General features: G+C 32.9%; 3 protein-coding genes across 5 annotated transcripts in view; 2 read left to right on the top strand and 1 right to left on the bottom strand.

Moving 5' to 3' along the window:
- The first annotated feature begins 5,669 nt into the window (after positions 1–5,669).
- On the top strand, positions 5,670–9,553 carry LOC18103331 (probable sodium/metabolite cotransporter BASS1, chloroplastic). The gene is made up of 7 exons (XM_024611578.2): positions 5,670–6,266; positions 7,280–7,373; positions 7,461–7,494; positions 7,596–7,650; positions 8,191–8,274; positions 8,353–8,640; positions 9,130–9,553. Exons 1-7 carry the CDS (start codon positions 5,766–5,768, stop codon positions 9,280–9,282), a joined length of 1,209 nt encoding a protein of 402 aa, XP_024467346.1. The 5' UTR covers positions 5,670–5,765; the 3' UTR covers positions 9,283–9,553.
- A 383-nt stretch (positions 9,554–9,936) lies between these two features.
- Positions 9,937–11,601, top strand: LOC7470914 (uncharacterized). Its single transcript, XM_024611579.2, has 2 exons — positions 9,937–11,197; positions 11,307–11,601. The coding sequence occupies exons 1-2, from the start codon at positions 10,211–10,213 to the stop codon at positions 11,358–11,360; spliced, it is 1,041 nt and encodes a 346-aa protein (XP_024467347.1). The 5' UTR covers positions 9,937–10,210; the 3' UTR covers positions 11,361–11,601.
- Positions 11,602–14,901: 3,300 nt separating this feature from the next.
- The window catches only part of LOC18103329 (probable LRR receptor-like serine/threonine-protein kinase At3g47570), a 38,895-nt gene continuing 35,420 nt past the window's right edge, over positions 14,902–18,376 (bottom strand). Inside the window, exons 2-3 of one of the 3 annotated variants that reach the window (XM_052445476.1) lie at positions 15,602–16,612; positions 14,902–15,432 (exon numbers count right to left, since the gene is read on the bottom strand). In XM_052445476.1, the coding sequence (XP_052301436.1) occupies positions 15,080–15,432; positions 15,602–16,612 (1,364 nt within the window). In that variant the 3' untranslated portion in view covers positions 14,902–15,079. The remainder of the gene's footprint in view (positions 15,433–15,601; positions 16,613–18,376) is intronic. The other 2 variants (XM_052445475.1, XM_052445474.1) reach the window with 2 other exon arrangements.

Raw genomic sequence — 18,376 nt, 5'->3', positions numbered from 1 at the left:
AAATCTATTAAAATTATTTGACTAATTTTGAGCTGGTTTACAATTTGACATGTAATAAGTATTTTTTTTGTTATAAAATGAAATGTAAATACCAAAATAAAGTTTTCAAAAACATTTTGGGATCATATTATTTATTAGTGAAATATTTTTTGGTGTGAGCATACGTGTGTCAATATTTAACATCTGGATAAAAAAAAATTAATAAGGAAAAATATTTATTTTTGTTTTTTAAAAGGAAATTTCCTTTCCAAGTTTTGTGCATATTATCGTTGTGGTTGGACTCATAAATGTCCAAAGTCATAATAAAAATAAGTAGAAGTGTAGTAAAAGTTTACTTTTCATAATATTTATCAACCCTTCATCACTCTTTTAAATTCATCCTCAAAATATCCGCTTGAGAATCCATATAGCTAAGGTTTTTATTTTTTTATTTTGCTTGTCATTTATGGAGATGGATATTGAAGATGGTGATCAAATCAACAGCTTTCCTGACGTCCTCTTATTTCTGATCATTTCACATCTTAGTGTCCCAAAAAGTATACAAACAAGCATGTTGTCAGGAAGATGGAAAAACATATGGAAATCTTCGTTTTGCCTTCACTTTGATAAGAAAATTTCTTACCAAATAAATTTATATATTTGATCTCATAAAAAAATTATATGTGAAAGGAAAGTGAAAAAAAGAGAGCATGAAGGTCAATTTTCAAAAAATTAAATTTTGAAGGTTGAAATGAAATTTTTTTAAAAAAAGACAGCAAAAAACTAATGTCAACTCATATTAACTTTCAAAACTTGTGACCGTAGTTATGAGATAAAAAAATGACATTATAAAAGGTAAATCTATAAAGCAAAATGTATAAATGACCGTGGTTTTTATCATATTTAAATTTTCTCAACTCTTATGTGATCTATAAACCCATTAAAATTATTTGACTAATTTTGAGCTTGTTTAAAATTTGACATGTAATAAGGATTTTTTTTGTTATAAAATGAAATTTAAAGACCAAAATAAAGTTTTCAAAAACATTTTAGGGACCATATTATTTATTAGTGAAAGTTTCATGGTGTGAGCATACTTGTGTCAATATTTAACATCAGGGTAAAAAAAAGAGTAAAAATTAATAAGGAAAAATATTTATTTTTCTTATTTTAAAAGGAAATTTTCTTTTCGAGATTCGTGCATATTATCGTTATGGTTGGACTACTAAATCTCCAAAGTCATAATAACAAATCGTACAAGTGCAGTAAAATTTTACTTCTCATAGTATTTATCAACTACTCTTTTAAATTTATCCTCAAAATATCCGCTTGAGAATCCACATAGCTAATGTTTTTATTTTTATATTTTGCTTGTCATTTATGGAGATGGATATTGAAGGTTCTGATCAAATCAGCAACCTTTGTGACACACTCTTATTTTTGATCATTTTACATCTGAGTGTTCCAGAAACCATACGAACAACCATTCAGTCAAGAAGATGGATAAACATATGGAAATCTCTGTCTTGCCTTCACTTTTATAAAAAAATATTTCTTACTAAATAAATTAATATATTTGATCTCATAAAAAATTAAATGCGAAAGGAAAGTGGAAAAAAAGCATGAGGGTCAATTTCCAAATAATTAAATTTTGAAGATTGTAATTGAAAACAAAATAATTTAAAAAAGACAACAAAAAACTAAAATCAACTCATATCAACTTTCAAAACTCGTGACCGTGGTGACGAGAAAAAAAATGACATTATAAAAGGCAAATCTAAAAAACAAAATGTATAAATGACCATGGTTTTAATCATATTTTAATTTACTCAACTCTTATGTGATTTATAAATTCATTAAAATTATTTGACTAATTTCGAGCTAGTTTACAATTTGACATGTAATAAGGATTTTTTGTATTATAAAATTAAATGTAAAGACCAAAATAAAGTTTTCAAAAACATTTTAGGGACCATATTATTTATTAGTGAAAGTTTCATAGTGTGAGCATACGTGTGTCAATATTTAACATCTGGATAAAAAAAAGAGTAAAAACTAATAAGGAAAAATATTTTTTTTTGTTTTTAAAAGGAAATTTCCTTTCCGAGTTTCGTGCATATTATTGATGTGGTTGGACTAATAAATCTCAAAAGTCATAATAAAAAATAGTAGAAGTGCAGTAAAATTTTACTTGTCATAGTATTTATCAACCCTTTATCACTCTTAAATTCATCCTCAAAATATCCGCTTGAGAATCCATATAGATAGGGTTTTTATTTTTATAATTTTGCTTATCATTTATGAAGATGGATATTGAAGGTGGTGATCAAATCAGCAGCCTTCCTAACGCACTTTTATCTCTGATCATTTCATATCTCAGTATCCTAGAAAATATACCGGAAAATATACAAACAAACATTTTGTGAGAAAGATAGAAAAACATATGGAAATCTTCGTCTTGCCTTCACTTTTATAAAAAAATATTTCTTACCAAATAAATCAATATATTTGATCTCATAAAAAATTAAATGTAAAAACAAAGTGAAACAAAATCATGAAAGTCAATTTCCAAAAAATTAAATTTTAAAAGTTGAAATTGAAAAAATAATAATTTAAAAAGGAGAGCAAAAGACTAATATCAACTTATATTAACTTTGAAAACTTGTCACTGTGGTTATGAGATAAAAAATGACCTTATAAAAGGCAAATCTAAAAAGCAAAATATATAAATGACCGTGGTTTTATCATATTTAAATTTACTCAACTCTTATGAGATCTATAAACCCATTAAAATTATTTGACTAATTTTGAGCTAGTTTACAATTTGACATGTAATAAGGATTGTTTTTGTTATAAAATGAAATGTAAAGACCAAAACAAAGTTTTCAAAAACATTTTGGGGACCATGTTATTTATTAGTGAAAGTTTCATGGTGTGAGTATACGTGTGTCAATATTTAACAGTTGGATAAAAATAAGGAAAAATATTTATTTTTTTAAAAGGAAACTTTCTTTTCGAGTTTCGTGCATATTATTACTGTGGTTGGATAAATAAATCTCCAAAGTCATAATAAAAAATAGTAGAAGTGCAGTAAAATTTTACTTTTCATAGTATTTATCAACCCTTCATCACTCTTTTAAATTCATCATCAAAATATCCTATTTAGAATCCATATATCTAAGGTTTTATAATATATATATATATATATTTGCTTGTCATTTATGAAGATGGATATTGAAGGTGATGATCAAATTAACAGCCTTCCTGACGCACTCTTATCTCTGATCATTTCACATCTGAGTGTCTTAGAAAGTGTACGAACAAGTATTTTGTTACGAAGATGGAATAACATATGGATATCTTCGTCTTGTGTTCACTTTAATAAAAACATTTATGACCAAATAAATTAATATATTTGATCTCACATAAAATTAGATGTGAAAGGAAATTGAAAAACAAGAATGAAGATCAATTCTTAAAATATTAAATTTTGAAATTGAAATTGATAAAAAATTATTTAAAAAGGACAGCAAAAAACTAAAGTCAACTCATATTAACTTTCAAAACTTGTGACCGTGGTTATGAGACATACAATGACCATATAAAAAGCAAATCTAAAAAACAATGAAACAAAATTCTCAATAAAAATTGTCGGGTGATGAAACTACAAAATAAAAAAAGTACAAAATAGATTTGATTAAACCGAATTAACCCACTAACAATGCAGTCATGTGTTTAATATTGTAATAGGCCTATAAAAATAAAAGTAAAAAAAATAAAACACGAAGACCAATTCCCAAAAATAAAGTTTTGAAGAATGAAATTAAAAATAAATCAATTTGATAAAAAGACCTAATAAAACAAAAGTAAACCCGTGTTAACCTTCAAAACCTGTAATTTTTTTTTCTTAAAGCCTAGAGTAACCCCATAGAAGGAAAAGAAGAAGAAGAAGAAGCAAAATCATAAATAAAAAAGGGATAAAATTGAAAAAAAAACAAATGCAATAAAAAAAGATCTTAAACAAAATAAACAATAATAAAAAGAATGGAGATCAAATTTGATATAAAAATAAATTGAAATCAAATGTTAGGGATGAAATTAAAAACAAAATTCAATTGGTAAAAGGATAAAAAAATCAAAAGAATGAGAACCAAATTTGATTTAAAAATCAAATTAAACCAAATGATTCAAGACGAAATTGAAGAAAAAATAAATCAAAAGAATATTAAAAAACAAATAGCAATCAAAAGAATAAGCACCAAATTATAAACAAAAAATAAATGACTGAATACCATCATACTTTGGCAAGGAGAAGAGAGAGGAAAAAAAAACCCGTCAGATCCCAACCACAACTTCATCGCCCACACACATCACACCACTAGAGAGAGGACATTAGTGTGCTTCTAATTCGATCGTGGAAAGACAAGTTTAATTGTAGGATGATATTGCAAGCACCACTCGAAGGGTGTGGGTGGTGTCCACTTGCTAGCACGTGAGACATGCACCAAGAACCTATTTTTTTTTTACAATACTTTATATTTATAGAAAGACTATATTGCTCTATTAACGTCAATTTAACTAAAAAACCAAGAATAAAAAACCAAAAATTCCTAGCAAGGAAACTTTAAAAATTTTGACCTCGAGACAATTTAAGTAATTTTACTTTGCATACAATTTATAAGGAAGCATTAAAATTTTTAATCCTAAGGGCATCAAAATAATTCCACTGTGCATATAAAATGGAATTGTCTATAAAACCCCTATATACGTTGCTTCATTTTTTTTTTCTGTAAATGGTATTTTAGTTATCACAGTTCCTAAACAATGTAAAAAAACCAATCTAACCCCACAAAATTTGAAAATAACTATTGTGTTCATATAAAAAGATCATTTTACCCATATATGGTCAATTCCTTTGATGATTTCTCTAAAGGCAAGTCAGGGTTTTGACTATCAATTGCTAGAGTGAAAACAAATGCCATTCAGATTTTGTTAATTAATAAAATATTATTACAATAAATATTTAAAATGAATTATTAGGATTGTTTAGATATCAATATTGAAAGCAATAGATCAGTTAGCTATTTGTTGGTAAATTTTCATTAAGAGATTATTTAGTTATTTTTCAAATTAAAGAGATTAATCAATTTGCTAATTTATAATTAACTCATAAAGAAAACTGTCTTTAAAGGACATTTAAATTTAAAAGTGTGGTAGCGGATAATTTTCAAAATATTATTTTCGCTCGAAAAACATTAAAATAATTTTTTTTAATATCAGGACATTAAAACTATAAAAAAAACACTAAAAAAATTAATTTAAAACAAGAAATTCTAAATTTTATTAAAAAATAGATTGAAACTTACTCCAAAACACCCCTTAAATCAACCACAGCTAATACACAAGAAAAGAGATTAGAAAGTCGTTTGTTCTTGTATTTTAAAAGAATTTATGAAACAATTTGATTTTTTTTTATTTTTCTATGTTTTAAAATGATTTTTTTAATATTTTCGTTTAAATGTTAATACAAAAATAAATTTTAAAAAATAAAAATAATATTATTTCAATATTTTTCTAAATAAAAAATATTTTAAAAACTAACTTATTTTAATAAACAAATCAAGGAATAAATAATGACAGGATGGCCGTGTCCAAATCATCGCTATTTCCAATGACGATCCATTCCCTTGATGGCATCAAACATTATACAAATGCAATCCAGCTGGGCTCCTCAACGACTATCCTAGTCGTACAGATAGTAACAGAAAAGAGTACACGAAGCTAAAATGCAGTCATTACTTTCAGGAACATCAAACAATTTCGTATTCAAGCCATACACAAACCTCTTTTCAAGCCATCCAACAAGAATCAAACCACATGGACTCGCCTTCTCACTTAAATCTCAACTCCAACCAAGCTCACAAACCCCGCAAAACAAACCCATTTGGCCACTCATTTTGAAGCCTAAATTCGGTAGAAAATCAGCAAACCAACTTCATTGTGGCATTTCATCAAACGATTTGAGTACCGGTTCTAAAAGGGGTTTGAGGGAGTGGATTGATGTGATTAGTGACGCAATATCTACAGCATTTCCGATATGGGTATCTTTGGGTTGCCTATTAGGTCTCCTAAGACCAACTGCTTATAATTGGGTCACTCCCAAATGGGTCGGTATTGGCCTTCCTCTTACAATGCTTGGTATGGGTATGACACTTACACTTGATGATCTTAGCAACGCTTTTGCTATGCCTAAAGAGGTGCTCTCTGGCTTTGTGCTCCAGTACTCGGTTTGTTCAACTCTCTCTCTCTCTATCTGTTGTTCTTTTCTTTTTGTGTTTGTTTGTTTATGTCCAGTGTTCCCTTCAATCTTAACAGTGTTTTAAAGGAGCTTTATTCTTTAGTATTATATCGAGATTTGTTTGTTAGTTATTGCATTTCAATGAAAATCATCAGCATTATGGGACTATATTAGGTCTGTTGCTGTAATAATTTTTTTGAGCATTTATGTTTTAGTCCTTTCAAGTTTTCTTTTATCAAATCAACCGATCTAAATGAGTCATATTAACTAGAAAAAGGTAGATAGTGTGTTTTATGTTTTAGGGCTTTCAAGTCTGGTGAGATCAAATTCTTGCTACTTATATCGTTAGCTTCATGAAGAAGATATAAAACATATTGGCTTAGGATTTGGAAAGAAAGGCTTTTCTATCAAATTAAAAATGAAGTATTAAGTCACCATTGTTTTCCACAAAGCCGTTTCTGACTTTTGGAGTGTTTAGTGGATTACTCCTACCGTGGGCTGTCGAATACTCCTGCTACAGTGCATTAGCAAAGGTGCCTAAGAATGTACTTTATTTAGTAATGTAGAGCTGATGGTAAGGTCAAAACTGTTCATGATTTAATAAGTCGACACTTGTATGAAGATAGGTTTTCTAAGTTGTAATATTGTACTGTAAAAGTGCATTTTATGCCATTCTCATACAAATCTCAATTCTCATTTTGGAGAATCAATACTAGAAGTTCATCCTTTAAATGAAATCTGTCCATATACGGTCTGGACGTGCTCAGTTGCATCCCACCTCATGGAACTGTATAACTTGACTCATTTTCCATTTCTGAGTGTGTGGTTACTTGCGTTCCTTTCTGTCAATATCACTTTTTTTTTCCACCACAATGAATGATATTGTAAATTTTTTGAAAAGCACTAAAGTAATAGCTAATAAACCACTTCTAGGAGATTTTTCAGCTTTATATCAAATTCTGTTAACTGCTAATAGAGCATGGATGTGTGAATGGTTTGCAGGTGATGCCAATATCAGGGTTTCTAGTGAGCAAGCTATTGAATCTGCCATCTTACTATGCAGCTGGTCTCATATTGGTTGGTTGCTGCCCAGGCGGTATGCATATCTGTTAATTGTGTACTATTGATCCTTTTTCTTGCTTATTTTTATGACAAATATAGTTTATAATTTTTTTGGCTGCAGGAACAGCAAGTAACATTGTCACTTATATTGCCCGGTATGTGATTCTTACTGTTGTAATCATAATTATTTCTTTCTGTCTTTTTGTGCTTAATTACACTGGAACCAACAAATGTGACAATCCTTTTTGTTTTCCAGTGGAAATGTGGCGCTTTCAGTATTAATGACTGCAGCGAGCACTTTTGCATCTGTGGTTGGTAACTAGCCCTTCTCTCTTCTTATGTTCCCCTCTTTTACCTGGTAAAATTCAGTGCATTCAGCTAAATGCAATATTATGTGAAGAAATTCAAGGATGATGCTTTTCACTTATACATACTGCATCGACATCTCCTTTTAGCATTCATCTACTCACCTTTCTTTGTCCAGTTAAAATTTACAGGAGATCGATTTGTTTTCTCAAAAAGAATTTAAATTTTAGATTTATGAAATATGTACAATACAGTTTTCTTGTGTTCAGCTGTGATGTAGTTTGGAAGGAAGGAGTTTTTAATTTTTCTTATTTTTGCTAAAGTAATTTTACTGACAATCGGTCCATAAAATGCAAAACACCTCCTTTGGAGTTTGTTTGCCTTTTATGATTCCATAATAGTATTTTCTTTTCCCATGCTGTTTGCAGGTGATGACCCCATTTCTGACAGCTAAACTGGCTGGGCAATACGTTGCAGTACCCTTTGGAGTTTGTTTGCCCTTTATGATTCCATAATAGTATTTTCTTTTCCCTTGCCGTTTGCAGGTGATGACCCCATTTCTGACAGCTAAACTGGCTGGGCAATATGTTGCAGTAGATGCCACTGGACTCTTAGTGTCAACCATGCAGGTACATTTTCCTGCCCTGATCCTGTTTTGATGCCATTAACTTCAAGAGCAATTTTGTCATTTCCTGCTACAAAGACAGGTCGTGCTGCTTCCTGTACTTGTTGGTGCATTTCTAAATCAGTATTTCCAGAGCCTGGTTAAAATTGTATCTCCCTTGATGCCACCCATTGCTGTGGGAACTGTTGCTGTTCTGTGTGGAAACGCAATTGCCCAGAGTTCTTCTGCAATCCTTATGTCTGGCCGACAAGTGGTGCTTGCTGCATTTCTCCTTCATGCGTGTGGTTTTTTCTTTGGATATTTGCTTTCAAGAATGCTAGGGCTTGATGTGGCATCATCACGGACCATCTCGATTGAGGTTGGCATGCAGGTAGATAATTACTCTAGCTGGATTATTAAGGGATGCTTCTCTCCTGTTCTCTATTTGATGACTCATATGCTACACTTCACTGTACACGGTGGAGTAATCATATAGTAGTTTGTAGATTCCAATTCCAGGCAAAGTTTACAGTAGTCTTGTTGTGGCCGCCTGCTGTGAATGGTACTTTGGTGATTTTGGGAGCAGATCCTTGGATTGATGCTTTAATGGGGCCAGAATTTTACATTTGGCATGGAGGGGCTAAATATGTTTAAAAATCTATCCTTTTAGTTTAAAGGGAAAGAGGCAAATTCTCTATTCATGAGGAGGTCAAAATAAATCTCGCGCTGCATCAAAAGAGAGAAATTCTCAACTTTGGTGGGACCATGGCTCTTGGCCCCCTTGTGTCTAATGTCTATCACATTTAGAAGTTGATCTCTCCTATGCATTCCCATTTTCTATGAAGACAAATAATTCCACTTTTCCTGTTTTATCTTTCAGAACTCTGTGCTCGGTGTTGTTCTTGCTACAAAGCATTTTGGTAACCCGCTTACAGCAGTGCCGTGTGCTGTTTCTAGTGTCTGCCACTCAATCTTTGGTAGTGTCCTGGCCGGAATTTGGAGACGCAGTGTGCCTGCCCAGAATGATGATTGACATGACATCTAGAAACTCGATAAGCAGTAGCTAGTGACGTGGGCCTTTCATGGTTGATTTGAGAAATGTGGAATGCCATATTTTTCAGTAACATTATGATTACAAATTTTGAGATTTATTCTGTGTTTGAACTGTGGACTTTGCACTACAGACTTGTAATGTACCCCCATCTTGTTAGTATTTGGCATTTGAAATGTGTCTAGGTTTTGTAATTTCAGAGTACAATATTGAGGACAACGGAAGTTTTTATGAATTGACCTTATTGTGTGCATTGTAAAGAGCTTACAGAGCAGCAAGATGTTATGGGAGAGGGAAGGTAGGCCTGGATGAACAAATTTGTTGCCCACGAGTTGGTGTTCCAAGTGTTGGGGTTTAAGGTCACCATGAGCCGTAAACAATTATGCTTTTCTAGAGGTTTTAAGTTTGACTGCTATTGAAGGTTCATGAATGTTAATTTGATCTCAGAGAATCGGAAAATTAGTTATACAAGTTGGTCCGAATATATGAAAACAAGCATCGTATATAGAAGTTGGTCCGAATATATGAAAACAAGCATCGGAATGAAAATGCCTAGAGCACCCCCACAGATTAAATTACAAAGCTTATAAATAAAATAAGCAGATGCCCAAAATCGGAGAGAAGGATATAAATAAAATTGCCGGTGCTATGGGGACCAAAACGAGACCTTATTGATAGTTGGAGGGGCATGAAAATTTTAAAATTAAGTTGCCGCCACAAAGCTTTGAGAAACTGAAAAAACGAAAACAAAAAACCAGATTTTGATAGAGTTGTTCTTCCCTTCCCGGGCTCTCTTCCCTCCAAACCAAATTTGCCTTTAATAATTCAAAATTTTAACCACACAAAAGCCCTAAATCTCCGCCTCCATCTTTTTCTGCTTGCAAAATCCCAAAAAAACACAGAATCAACAATGGATACCAAATTCCAAGCCTTACCTCCTTTCAAAAGGCACACCCTCTTAGAACAGCAACAGCAACAAGAAAACGAAGAAAATGTGCCCTTCTCCTCGCAATTGCCGGCCAAGAAGCGAAAGGAGTCCCGGAACCCACTTCTTGCGGATGCTGATCCCAAAGGCACTACTAGTGCTGCGTACTGCTTGCCAACCAAGAAGAGGGTTTGGGCACTGCATCCTGATTTAGTTTCCGGTAAGCCTCTTTCGCCGCTAATCGATCTCAACGTTGAGTATATTCCTTCTTCTAATGAAGAAATTAAAGCAGATGAGGAAAACAAGAAAACCCCTCTTCCAATTATTAATAAGTCAATTGATAGTTTACAACAAGAGGAGAAAGTCACATTTCTTTATGAAAACAATCAACAAGAGTATAAGGAGGAAGAGGATGATGGTATTTTGTGTGCTATTTGTCAAAGCACAGATGGGGATCCAACAGATCCTATAGTGTTTTGTGACGGGTGCGATTTAATGGTTCACACTACTTGCTATGGCAATCCTTTAATAAAGGGTGTTCCTGATGGTGATTGGTTCTGTAGTCAGTGTTTGGCTTCTAAATCCGACAAAGAAACTAAGCAACCATCCTTATCTTGTTGCTTGTGTCCAATAAAGGGTGGTGCTTTGAAACCCACCGCAACAATTGGCCGTGATGAGTCATGGGCTCATATTGTGTGCGCACTTTTGATTCCTGAGGTGTTTTTTGAAGATCCAGATGGCCGTGAAGGAATTGTTTATTCTAAGGTTCCTAAAAGGAGATGGGAAGAGAAATGTTATGTTTGCAAGAGTAGAAAAGGGTGTGTTATTGACTGCTCTGAGCCTAAGTGTCCTCTGGCATTTCATGTTACTTGTGGGTTGAATGAGGATGTTTATATCGAGTATAAAGAAGGGAAGAAGAAGGAGACTATAGTTGCTGGCTTCTGCAAAAGACACACTGAATTATGGGATAAGGTAAAAAAAGAAAAAAAAAGCATTACGCGTTTCAATTCAAAATTTTGATTGGTAGAGAGATCTCATATTTCTATGGCTTTTTGATGGGTTCCCCCCCCTTTTTTTGCAGCAACAACAGACAGGGAAGTTCAAGATTGTTGCTAGAGAAGAGCACAGAAAATAATAAGCTCTAGGTGGGCTATTGAATGACATTGATGAGGGTTTGAGAATGTGCTAGTCTTTGATGAAAATTACATTTTTTTCTTTTTCCAATATTGTTAAGATAGCTATCTTGTTTAGATTTTAAGTTGGTAGTTTTGATTATTTGAGCTGATATGATTAATTTTACCCAGTGTGATGCACCTAATGGTCTAGTTGATTTCTTATGAATATCAATAATTTGTGACTAGCCATTAGCTCCTAAATTTCCTTCATTGAATTACTTAGTAATTTAAAGTTGAAACTACATCCTGAATTATATTTCCAATAAAGTCTAATATAGGTATTTGATCTTTAGTTGTTTTGATGTTTTAATGAGTTTAATATTTCAAGATTTTGTGTTTTGGTAGGATGGTAATTCGACTATCCTTTTAACTCGTTAGAAAAAATAACTATAAGAAATTTAGCTATAACTTTGTTTATGGTTCTAGTTTAAGTTTTGTAGTCATTGACAATCATGGTTATTTGTTGTAAGGCGTTTAGAATATTATATTTAGACATTCCAGTTTCATAGAAGGAAAAAACATTGAATCTGTATTCGTTTATGATGGTTGGTTTATTTTTTATTGTTATATCTAGAGCAACAAATGTTTTAGGGTTTTTTCAAAAGAGTTTGTTGATTTCAGGACTTTCTTTCTGAAATGCTTCTTTATTTGAAGTTTAGAATTGATTATTTTAGATAATTTTGATATAACTTGTAGAGGTTGAAAAATGGTTATTGATTTGGAGTGTCATAAGCAATTAAGGTGGAAGATGAAACTTTAAGGTGGTTGAGATTGTTTTTGATAGCTTTAAGGAAGTCTTTTTTGTTGTTTTGTAATGACATTTGACTAGTTTTGGTAACCTGTTATGGTTTGAAAACTAGATTTTTAAGTTTTTGATCAACAGACGTTGATGAAGTTTAATTGGAGAGACTAAAGATTTTTATATTTGTTTTTCTAGTCTGGTCAATTGCTTTCTAATGATGTTGAGGTTGATATTTGTAAATTTATTTTGCTAGATGATGTGTTTGGTATTGATGATAACATATTCATTTGGATTCAATTGTATTTGATCTAGAAAGGTCTGTTGGGAGGAGTAAGGTTTTATCTTTCTGGGATTGGGATTTATATTTACTGGTAAAAGCATAAAATATTGTCTTATAATGGATTTTGAAGATCAAGGGTATGAGAACCCATCCTTCAAGCATATTATAGTTATGGGTTTTGATATGTAGAATCATACTATGTAGGATGTTTTTATTTTTGAGGGATATAATAAGGTTTCGATAAGAGTTAAAGGAAACATGATCACTACATAAACTGGATTCCATGAGAATTATTAATAAATCTTTGAAATTTTAGAATCTAAAATCTCTAAGGATAACTAGGATGAAAGTATTCAGACCTTTTTTAGTAAGGGGTTAAATCCTAACTTGTACGAGATAAATATAAATATATTTATAGTTTTGATCTTGGTGTTTTTGTAAGGATTTTTTGAAAGGAGTTGGATGGTTTCAAAAGGCTTTGTAAGCTGAATGTCCTTTCAGTTTTTATCGTAAAATCAATTTTGAAAAGATTAAAAGATGTTCGATAAATCTAATTATTTTGAACTTTTGGAATTTTCTAATTTTCAATATTTTTTATAAAATCTTATATAGTAATTTTTTCATTATTAATAACTCTTTTATTTTCAGAAGAATCAGAGGTAGAAGAGGATGAAAGAGAAATAGTTCTGCAAAAAATAGAATCCATGATTTTGAAAAGATAGTTTAAAAATATAAGTTGCGAGTCATATGGTTTACTGCCCTCTTGTCTATCAAATAGGTCTGACAATCATTCAATAATATTGATCTATATTTCTAAGGTTCTTTGTTCTCTACTTGGTTCCTGTAAGTTTATACAATAACAATACTCTATCCAGATCCTAGCTGGCTCTGATACCAATAAATAAATAATTAAACACTAATATAAATACTTGATAGGAGACAAAAAAAAATAAACACCAATATAAATAAACAACACAAATTAAAGAAACACCAATATAAATAAACACAAACAATATAAATAAATATAGAAATAAACACAAATTTCTAGTGTGAATGAAGAGACAAATCTAATAATAATGAGATCCTCTAACAAGCACAAAGCATACTTATAATTTGCAAAAATATAAATGCAAAATTTAAACTATAATAGAAATAGTAATAAATAAGATTTGAAGAAATATTACTTAAATTTGCATTGAAAATGGATATAAGAGATATGAGTACAAAGAATTTTGTATATGGTTACAATAGGATCTTCCTGGTTGTTTTGTTTACAAAGGGTTAGATAAATTTTCTTTTATAGAGAAATTCTATTCTGAAGTCCTGCCTTGAATGCCTAAGAGAAGTTCTCTTTTATAAAGCAGTTTTGTGGAAGGCATTTTTGAATTTTTGTAAAGCAATTATGTTGCTTTTTGAAAAGTTAATGTAGTTATTTGCCAAGAAATCCCACCACTGAAAGTTTAATGTCTTCTTCTGCAAGTGGAGAAACAATTTTGGTGTTTTCTAATGACAAGGGAATTAGGCTAAAGGGGTATTGAAAAGGTTTAAAGATGAAAATGGGCCATAAAAGTTTTTGGCCTTTTAAAATATATATTTTTTTAAAAAATATTGACATTTATATTTGTGGGCAGAAAATGCCTATGAATTTTGTATATGTGGAAGAATACCATAACAATCATCTTCATTATCATCTGCTAGATCTATGACGGAACATGATGAAGATGAAGATGAAGATAGGGTGGAATTATTATTTTTTTTTGCTTTGTAGGAGCTGCTTCATGATCACAAAGTATTCTTTTTTAGATTTCGTTATAGCTAAGAATACAGAGACATGAGATATTTGAACTAAGAATTTGGATTGAGGGTTTAGGTCCTTAATCTCAGTCTTTTGGTTTTGTTTCAACCGTTGTAAAACTGTCAATTTGAAACTTTTAAATTCTACTGTAAAGAAATCCTACCATTTAATTTTGAATTTTCTAATAGTATGAGAAATCCATGCCGAGAGTTAAAATACCATGAACAAATCTTTTATCATTTTTTAAGGCTTGAAAATTTTGTTTGAAAAATATGTAATCATTGGACGAGGTTGAAGAATGTCTTTAAGGCAACCAAAATATTCTCATCATTGGCAAAACTAGTTTGGTAAATTTGTAGTTTTTGTATAAAGGGTAAAATAAAATAGTCAAAAATTACTATCCTTAGAGTTTTGAAGAAAGAATGTATTAAGTCATGCCTATTGATATTCCCAATATTAAGATTGACAATCGTTTGAAAGTTCGGATTGAAAACTGATTGGAGTGTGTGTATATATATGCGCATAATGGGCAGAAAAGATTATTGATAAAAAATCTACTTCATGCTATTTTAAATTTGTAGGGGGCAATCTTATTTCATAGAGAAATAAGAAGATTGTGGAACGTTATGGCTAAAGGAGTTGCTTACTGGAATTGGCTATTCACCAAGAAATGCGATAAAGCTATTTTATGACAACAAGACAACTATAGAATTAACTCACAATTCAGGGCAACATAATTAGATAAAGTATGTAGAGATAGATAGGCTCTTCATCAAAGAAAAAATCGAGGCTAAGATAAATAGTGTATCACATCATCATCAAGCATACACAGAACTAGGTACGTCGTTCTCTTGTAATGTAATCAGGTTCCAAGAAGTTCGTTTCTGGCAGAAAATAGTTGGGCTATAACATCAGCAATGCCCATCCGTTCCTGTGGCGACTCGACAGAACAGGAGATTCCAGTTGTAAATACTGAGACCAAGCACTCAAGAACTCTATTTTGTTCGATAGAATTCCCTTCAAAATTTATTTGAGGAAGAGTAGGATCTGCAATCTGCAACACTTTCTCAGGCAAAAATGTCTTGACATAGCTATGAAGGTTCAGACCATTAAACAGGTCATCAGTTGGTCTCTTTCCTGTAAACATCTCCAGCAAGAGTATGCCATAGCTGTATACATCACCGTATGCTGACACTTCGTTTCCCGCACCATACTCTACAATCATAATCATAAGATGGGAAGTAAGTTTGCTACCGAATACAGCAAGCAGTAGCATGAAAAATTTAAAGTATTTAGAGACATTTGAAGAAACAGCGGCATGAAAATATGATATTAAAATGAAAAAGAATCCGATGAACAGAACAATTGTATGTACAACATTTACCAGGGGGAGCATAACCAATGGTCCCTCTTATTCCAATGGAGCTTGATGGGTTCGTCGAATGGTGAAGGGTGTCTTCGAGAAGGAATTTTGCTAACCCAAAATCACCAACATGGCCAACCATTTCGTCATCGAGAAGAACATTGCCTGGTTTGAGGTCACAGTGAACTATTTGTTTTTCACATTGATGATGAAGATAGTCAAGTGCGTGGGCAACATCGATGGCAATGTTTAGTCTCTGCGAAAGATCTAGAATCCCCCGCACCTCATCTGTTGCAGGACTTGGATGCAGCCAGGTTTCCAAACTCCCATTAACCATGAATTCATACACCAAAGCCTTGAAATCATTCCCATGATAATCAACACCTGAACATGCTGTCACTACCTTAACTAGATTTCGATGTCTGACGTTCCGCAGAGCCTCACATTCAGCCATGAAACTCTTAGAAGCTCCTTGACGCGTTAGGTTAAGCACTTTGACTGCAACAGCTATTCCATTATGATCAAGAGTTCCTTTATAGACAGAGCCAAAGCTGCCAGTACCAATTAAATTGATCGAGGAGAATCCATTTGTAGCTTTTAGGAGACTTTGATAAGACACCTTCAATAGCACATTCCCATCAGAGCTTGGAGTGAATTCTCTTCTTTTCTTTCTTGACCAGAAAAGAAATAAACCAGTGATAAGTACTGCCACCGCTAGAAGCAAGGAAATCACAAAGATTGTTATCTTCATTTTTAGGCTCAACCTCTTCGGGTGTTTGAAATTGCATGGAGGAAGCTCAAAATCAGGTGTGCCACCGCATAGCTTGCTATTCCCAATGACTGAAGTTGCTGTTGCGTTCTTGAAAATTCCTCTAAAAGGTACCATCCCTTCAAAATTATTATAAGATAGGTCCAAAATTTCCAAGGACCTGAAATCTTGGAAAAATTCTGGAATTTTCCCTGACAAATTGTTATGAGAAAAATTGAATTCTTGAATGCCTCTCAGGGTACTCAAGGAGGAAGGGACGGAACCTTCAAAAAAGTTGGCATCCAAGTACAAGAATTGCAGACTTATACAGTGTGCAAGACTACTAGGAATCTTACCTGATATCATATTCCCAGAAATAGCAAAAATTTCTAGATTTTCCAAATTTCCTACTTCCTTTGGTAGGGAGCCAGACAAATGGTTTCGAGATAAATCAAGATTAATTGTCAGGGAGGATAGTCCAAATATGCCAGGGGGCATGCTACCGGTAATATAGTTTCCAGAAAGATCCAACTCTAACAATTTGTTGCAATTTGCTAGACTTGAAGGGATGCTGCCTTGAACATTGATGTCATTTAAATAGAGTCCAATTAACTTTGTCAGGTTTCCTAGAGAGGATGGAATATGCCCTGAAAAATTATTCAATGCAAGACCCAATATTTCTAGATTTTGAAGCTTCCCAATGGTAGAAGGAATGATACCTGAAAGGTGGTTGTTTTGTACTTCAAAATCATTCAAGCTGATGAGATTCTCTATTCCATCAGGGATGCTCCCAAATAATAGATTGCTGTCTAGGCCCATGATTTCCAGTGTAGTTGACAAATTGCTGATTTGTGGAGGCAGCTGTCCTTGAAAGTTATTTTGCGTTATAATCAAGCGCTGTAGGTTTGTGGCATTGGTCAAAGAGGAGAGAAAGCTCAAGTCATTGGCTTCCCCACTTCCCAAATTGTTGGAGGCAATGGTTATTGAAAGAAGCCTTTGTAGCTTTTCCAGTGAAGGCATTTTTCCTCTAAGCTTGTTTAGGTTTAACTCTAGCATTTCAAGATTTGATAAATTGGATATTGAAACAGGAACACTTCCAGTGAATTGGTTAGAATAGATGGAAAAGAATTCAAGATTTGGAAGGGAAATGCCCAGATCAGGGGGGAGATTGCCTTGGAAATGGTTAAGCCCTACTTGGAAAGTCCTTAATGAAGAGAGATTGAGCATGGAGGGAGGTATGGTACCTGAAAATCTATTATTAAACAATGATAAAACCCTGAGGTTTACCAATTTGCTTAAAGTAGCAGGGAGATTCCCAAACAAGTTATTATCATCTAGCCATAGTTCTTGGAGGGATGATATGTTCCCTAAAGATGGAGGAATAGTTCCTACAAGGTTGTTGTCGTCTATATAGAGGTCTGTGAGCTTCAAGAAGGAGCCAAACTCCTTAGGAATTTCTCCTGTCAGCTTGTTGTTATCTAATATGAGTGAAACGAGGTTATAGGAACTAGACATACTAGCAGGAATTTCACCAGTAAAGGAATTATTATGTAGTGCTAGTATTTGCAATCGATGCAAGTGGCCAATTTGTGCTGGGATTTCATGACTGAAGCTGTTGTGTTGAAGGTATAGGTTTCTTAAAAAGCTCAGATTGCCAATATATGGTGATACGGAACCTGACAGTTTAAGGGACTGCAGATCCAGCACCGCCACCCTTTGGTGCTTCTGACTGCATGTGACACCGAACCACTGGCAGAAGTGGATGCTGCTATTCCACAAGCGCATGATTCCAAGAGGATCATGGGTTATTTTGGACTTGAAATCCAGCAAGGCTAGTCGGTCGGTCTCATTCCTGCCGATTGACAAGGCAGAGGACGTGAAACACAAGAGGAGAAGAACAAAGGCATGGGGGCAGAAGACTGGAGAAGGCACTAAAAAACCCATAGAGAACAATGGCTGAAGGTTTTGAGTGGTGCTTTTAGGCAGTGATAAAGGCCAAGGGTTAAGCTAGTTTGGCAGTGAACAAGGAGAAGGAAATATATAGTAAT

The sequence above is a fragment of the Populus trichocarpa genome, chromosome 11, assembly GCF_000002775.5.
Source record: "Populus trichocarpa isolate Nisqually-1 chromosome 11, P.trichocarpa_v4.1, whole genome shotgun sequence".
NCBI classification, from domain to species: domain Eukaryota; kingdom Viridiplantae; phylum Streptophyta; class Magnoliopsida; order Malpighiales; family Salicaceae; genus Populus; species Populus trichocarpa.
This window is presented reverse-complemented; position numbering and strand designations above follow the sequence as displayed.

Excerpts from the sequence above, each read along its gene's own strand:
- LOC7470914 (XM_024611579.2), top strand. The coding sequence starts at position 10,211 with ATGGATACCAAATTCCAAGCCTTACCTCCTTTCAAAAGGCACACCCTC. Across the intron at positions 11,198-11,306 it reads ACACTGAATTATGGGATAAG|CAACAACAGACAGGGAAGTT; the intron begins GTAAAAAAAGAA and ends CTTTTTTTGCAG.
- LOC18103331 (XM_024611578.2), top strand. The coding sequence starts at position 5,766 with ATGCAGTCATTACTTTCAGGAACATCAAACAATTTCGTATTCAAGCCA. Across the intron at positions 6,267-7,279 it reads GCTTTGTGCTCCAGTACTCG|GTGATGCCAATATCAGGGTT; the intron begins GTTTGTTCAACT and ends AATGGTTTGCAG. Across the intron at positions 7,374-7,460 it reads GGTTGGTTGCTGCCCAGGCG|GAACAGCAAGTAACATTGTC; the intron begins GTATGCATATCT and ends TTTTGGCTGCAG.